Below are 6,056 nucleotides of genomic sequence, written 5' to 3' on the forward strand. Positions count from 1 at the left end.
TATATTAAGATTCAGTCTCTGGTTCATATTTCGTCGACCAATCTTTCCTAATTCACATCTTTGCTGAAAGAATTTCTTTTGTAATTCCTTACACAAGGATTCAGAAAATACAGGATCCCCGCCTACACAAGAAAATTATTGATAAAACTCCAAAATGGCATTTTCTTTTGACCCAATTTTTTTTTTTTCCTTATCGGTCAGGAAAGACAAGAAAATTTCAGGGTAGCAAACATTCTCTAAAATTTCTCTTAGATTCGAACCCATAGCTGATGATAGAACTAGAATATATATTTTCTGTTTCCTACTTACACGAGCCCATATCCTTGCTTTTCTATCAAATTGACCATGTTCTACCTGGAATCCAAAGATCGTAAATTTCACACCCAACCACCTTTTTTTTTTTTCCTCCAAAAACTCAGAGTGAAAAAGAAAATTAAATGGTCCAATATGTACAACAAATTGTCAATTTGCTAATAAAATGGTGCAGGAAAACGCGGCGGCTTGGGCGGCTTTTGCACTTTCACTTCATCCTTGTCTGGGCGTGGAGGTTCACATGGACATGGCAATGCTATGAACTTTGGGATCTGATCTCCTGGCATTAAGACAGAAAAACTTTGGCTTTGGTTTTTCCTTAAATCCTGATACAAGAAAAACCCAATAGAGGTTTAAGAAACTTTGTTTATTTAACATGTTCATAAGAACATAATAAAGCAAAGGTTAAATTCTCATGTCAATTTTATTAAGGGTGAGAAAAATTTTACCATGTACTCAGGCTTAGGTTTCGAGGGCGATGCTTCGATATCTGCATCGGGATCCGTGCCATCGGCGAAGGATCGACGGAGTGATCTGAGCTTGTCCCAGTGGTAGCAGCAGGAGAAGATGCCACTCAAGCTGAAAATGATGATTAAGAGGAGCGCTGTGCCAAGAGGGAACCCAAGGGACGGTCGAGATGCATCCGCGTGGGGTGGGGAAAGATCCTGATTCTCCATCACATATACTCTCCCTCGACGAACTGCTACTTCTTGCCGTTGCTGCAGCTGTTGGTCCTTCTCTCATATATGTGTGAAAGCAGAAAGAACTAAAATGAAGGGAACTAATAGTATTTTTTATTTTTGGGTTGCACTTGAAGTTGAAGGCAATTTGAGGCAAGGAATGAGAGGGGGGATTTTATAAAATGAAGGGAAAATTGCGTTCATGTGTACGTGGAAAGGTACACCCAAAAATGTCCCAAGTGTCCGGGCCATGGTACGGAATTGTGTGGGGTCAATTGTTGGGTACAAGCCGTGGAGGAGAGAGCGAAAAAAACTTAAACGCTAAAGCAGTAAAGACTCAAGACCCTTTGATTTTTGCTTGTATGTTGGGGAATAGGAGAAAGAATTTGTTTGATGAGGTAGTGAGAAAGGAGTGTGTGTAAAGATGTGAAAGCAAAATTGGGAATTTTGAGTTTGCTGTAATGCTGGTCTTCCCCTTTCCACTTTTGCCTTTTGATTTTTTTTTTTGTGAAGAAAACTGCTGATCAGCCATCGTTCTGTGGACGGTAACCAAGATACTTGTGTTTCAAACATGTTCCAAGGGTTGCTTTGTCGATAGTTGTACTTCAAAATCTGCAAAATTCAACCTTTGCAACTACCAGTGTGTCTTAATTAACTAGAATCATTCTACCACATTGGAAACTTTGGCTGACCTTGCCTAAAACTATGTTCAATTTGCCGATATTTTGTCAATAGATTGATATTAAGCTTACGCTAAAAATCAAAGCTAAGCCTTTTTGTCAAATGAAAAGGAGCTTGGGGTCCTCGACTCCTGGTCCTGCAGGAAGAGGGATGGTGTGAGTATTTTCTGAAGTTCTTGAAGAGCAAAATTAGAAACCAGACCAAAAGCAAGAAAAGAAATAACGAGAAGAAGCAATTAATTGGGTCATCTCACTTCATGTCACAGAAAAATAATCTTGTTTTTTTTCTGGTTTCACGAGTGTGCATTAAAAGACATTTACAGTAGAGTGAAACTTAAAGGATTGCAGGAAGCCTCCAATACAAGAAAGTTCACCCCCCCCCCCCCCCCCAAAAAAAAAAAAAAGACAAAGAAAAAGGGATCAGATTATAAAATATGAAGTAACAATTTTTTTAAGAGTCAATTCTCCTTTAAATTATGAGATTGACAACAACATCCTTGTGGCTATGTATCTTTAGAACATGTGTCGTGTAGAACTCAAATTTGAAACGCCTAAGAAATATTTCAGCTTTCTTACTTAAGCCCCATCCTGCCCACAAAAAGATTCCCCTTGTTTTTCTTCATGATGTGGACAGTTTCAAGTTTCTTTAATGGTTGAAACTGACTTGTTTCAATCATTTGTAGTTAAACAAAATCAGATTCCTTGAAAGATCAAAATTTTGGAATAATTAGTCGATGTAGTTTTATACAAACAAGAAAACGTTCCATCTGGACTAAAATATACTCCATTTCATTATTTATCCAAATTTTTGGTTCAAATAATATCTGTATTTAGCTGAATAATAAAATTATAAGAGATTTTACTTGCAATTAGAGTTTCCATTTTGGATTTGTTGAAAGGGTCTCTAACTGGATCAAGCTAGGAAGATTTGAATAATTCAAATGTCCTTTGGTACATTGGAAAACAGATAATTTCTAGCAGGAAGGAGGTCAGTACCCATCTGCAGGTCATTTTCATACCTTTTCTGGTCTCCATTTAGTCTTTCATCTGCCAGAAACAGAGTGACACAGCTCTACCTCCTTGTTACTAGAAGGTTATGCATCTATAGCGCTTGTTTGGGTTTCTGCTTGGATGGCCACTGCTCACTACCAGGATAATGTGCATCTTCTTTTTGCTTCGTATTGATCTTGTCTTAACATTTCAGAAGAAAAAAACTTCAATCTTGGGACCATGCATGGAAGGGGCAAATTTGTTGAACCAGGATCAGGAAAGAAAGTGCTAAATCTTTCTAACTTTCTGTTTCTTTTGGGGACTTTGATTTAGATGGAAATAATTCATCTGCGTAGGAAATGTTGATAGCCATATCTACCTCATGTGAATGGGACCATCAGCTTTGTCTGTTTTCAGCACTACAAAAATTTACACTCAGACTCTCATAAATTTACTCTTATTTCAAGTTTTCTTTGATAATGATGTGTCATCATATATATCTTTTCCTGAATCTTCATCAAATGGTTTTCAGCTCATGCCAACTGTTTCAGTTTTTTAAGATGAACTGTTCATGGACAGAGAAAAACTCCTAAGATTTTTTCTATTTGTCATCACGAGAAGTGGGAACTATGTTTGTTAGTTTGCCAAAATCCAAAAACGTACTGGCCTCCCACTTAGAGTTGGCATCAGGGTGGGGCGGGTCAGATTTTGCTTTTCCCGTCTCTGACCCGAAGCCTTAAAACTTTTACCCGATATCTAATCCGTTCTCGCTCAGAGGTTCAAGTGAAAAAACCCGACCCTGACCTATTAAGAATATTATTTACTCGAATTCAACTCGATCCGACCTGATCCGACCCGAATTTAGTTTAATACCAATTTAAATTTTCAGATGAAACAGTATCTGTAACAGACAAATACGTTTAGACCATGGAGCATAATTTAATGTGGATTTACAATTAAATTCTAACTATAAAAATAGTCAAATTTAAATTTTCAAATGCTATAACAGACAAACACATTTAGACCATGAAGCATAATTTAATGTGGAATTACAATTAAATTCTAACAAAAAAAATAGGCTACAGTTAAAGGTATAAGTATATATTCATCCATTTACAAGAAGCATAAAGGAAAAACCTACAAGACCTCACAACAGCTTCCAGCTCAAACACAACAACTTCCAGTTCAAAAAATGTTGCTACTAAGGCACTTCTGAAAATATTAATATCTGATAAAAGTTTTTTCATCCAATCCTCCAAAGAACACCTTCTCTGTAATAAACTAACCATTTTGAGAATATTATTATTAAAAATGTTGTATTATTCTTAAAAAATATGAAAATAAATGAAGCTCATCTTAAGCATTATCAAAAGGAGAATGCACACCATTTAATGTCAACAAAATAACAACAATGCATGATCAATTTTTAAATTGCCAATAAATAATTAGAAAAGGACTAAAGTAGTAAAGCTGGATGTGATACACTATTCAACAATCACCTAGTTCATCAATAAGACCAATAGCAATAGGAGTGTCATTTACCTTTTGCCCAAATCACAACAAATCATTTCATCATCACTAAGCTCCATATCCTCATTCTCCTCTAACCATACTAGTCTTATAAAATAAAACAATAAGATGAATAAATAAAGATCATAAAATAATATATTTAAAAACAACAATATAAAAAATAAATTAGTTAAAAAAGATAATATTATTTACCAAACTGGTTATCTTTTCCTCAATCTCACTCTCATCAATATCTTCATAGAAAAACTTTTCTTCTAATGAAATTGATCTTACAAATGAAATAATAAAATATTAACAAATAATATATAACAACAAAATATAATAACTAACAATATGTTTAAATAAAAAATAAAATTATATAATATGCATTATTGTATCTTCTTCAGCCCATAACCAATTTTGACAATATGTTAAAGCTTTTATAGTTGATGGATAAAATCTATTGCGTTGCACACTTACCAACCTCAATCCAGTACTAAAAGTAGACTCTAAAGCAACAGTAAAAACTAGTATGGCATAAATATCTCTAACAATAAGTTGTAAGATCGTAAATTGAGGTCCAATTAGTTTCCACTAATTCAATATATCAAAATTTCTTTTTCTTGGTATGACTTCTTCATCCAAGTAACGATCTAACTCTGATTTTACTTTTGATTTGTTCTTTTTTTTTCCTTGAAACAAAATCATCATAGTCTCCCAAATTTTCCAATTCAGTAACACCAACACCATCTAAAGATGAAAAGCTTGAAATAGAAGGTCTTTCTTCCTTTTCCAAAGCTAATTTCTCATCATACTCCTTAAGTAAATCCCAACATATTTGCACAATCCTTTCAATTTCAAATTCAGCATTTTTTTCATAAATCTTTTCAAAGTAATACTCCAACAACTCTATTTTATACCTTGGATCTAACACCCATTATACCATACACATCATTTCAATATTTTTCAAATTTACCTAACATGCTCACAGCCATACATGAAATAATTCTAGTGGAATGCATAATCCATTCATTCAATGCCAATCTAATTTTGCCAATATTAGGAAAATAAAGATTTACAGTAGCATATTTTATGCCAGAAAACCCTTCAGTGATATCATAAAACAATTTCAACTTCTCACAAATCTCAATTGTAATGATCCAATCATTTTCAGTTGGTAAATATTTATACAAAGGATACCATGTAATTGCACACAACGAGAAAAAAATATCTTTATAAAATAAAGCTATTCAAAGCATCAAGTAAGTAGAGTTTCATCGTGTTTTGACATCAACACACAACCTTTTTTAAAGTTGGAATACGTAATTGACGTGTTGCCTCTTCAAATTTTTTCCACCTCTTTAGTGTAGCACCTCAAAAAAAGACACTATCACGAATTCTTTTAATTTCATCACTAATCACACTCAATCCATTTTCACAATTAAATGCAAGATGTGTGCACAGCAACGCATATGAAAAAAAACTCCATTAAGCAAAAGTGCATCACAATCAATTCTATCAATTAACAACTCAATAACACCATCATTCACACTACAATTATACATTGTAATAGATGAAAATTTTCTATCAATATTCCAATCTAAGAAATATCTCATCAAACTTAAAGTAATAACCTCTTTCGTATGTGAAGTTGGCACATATTCAAACCTAATTAAACAATCAATTATTTACACTAATTTAATAATTAATTCAATAGTAATAATTATTTAATAAAAATAAAAACTATCAAAATAAGATAATTTAATAAAATATACCTGATGATGCATTTTTATAAGTTTCATTGATTATCGATGTAACGAACAGTGATAGCCATGTATCCTCTTTTTTGGTGATCAACAGTCCACATATCAATTGTGATAGCAAT

General features: G+C 33.5%; 1 protein-coding gene across 1 annotated transcript; it reads right to left on the reverse strand.

Moving 5' to 3' along the window:
- On the reverse strand, nucleotides 1-1,323 carry LOC111300701 (uncharacterized protein At5g65660-like). Its single transcript, XM_022896318.2, has 2 exons — nucleotides 762-1,323; nucleotides 1-638 (listed from the first exon to the last, which is right to left on the reverse strand). The coding sequence occupies exons 1-2, from the start codon at nucleotides 987-989 to the stop codon at nucleotides 471-473; spliced, it is 396 nt and encodes a 131-aa protein (XP_022752053.1). The 5' UTR covers nucleotides 990-1,323; the 3' UTR covers nucleotides 1-470.
- Between the last annotated feature and the right edge of the window lie 4,733 nt (nucleotides 1,324-6,056).

Source organism: Durio zibethinus, chromosome 18, assembly GCF_047325235.1.
Source record: "Durio zibethinus cultivar Kanyao isolate XHJ-2024 chromosome 18, ASM4732523v1, whole genome shotgun sequence".
NCBI lineage: Eukaryota > Viridiplantae > Streptophyta > Magnoliopsida > Malvales > Malvaceae > Durio > Durio zibethinus.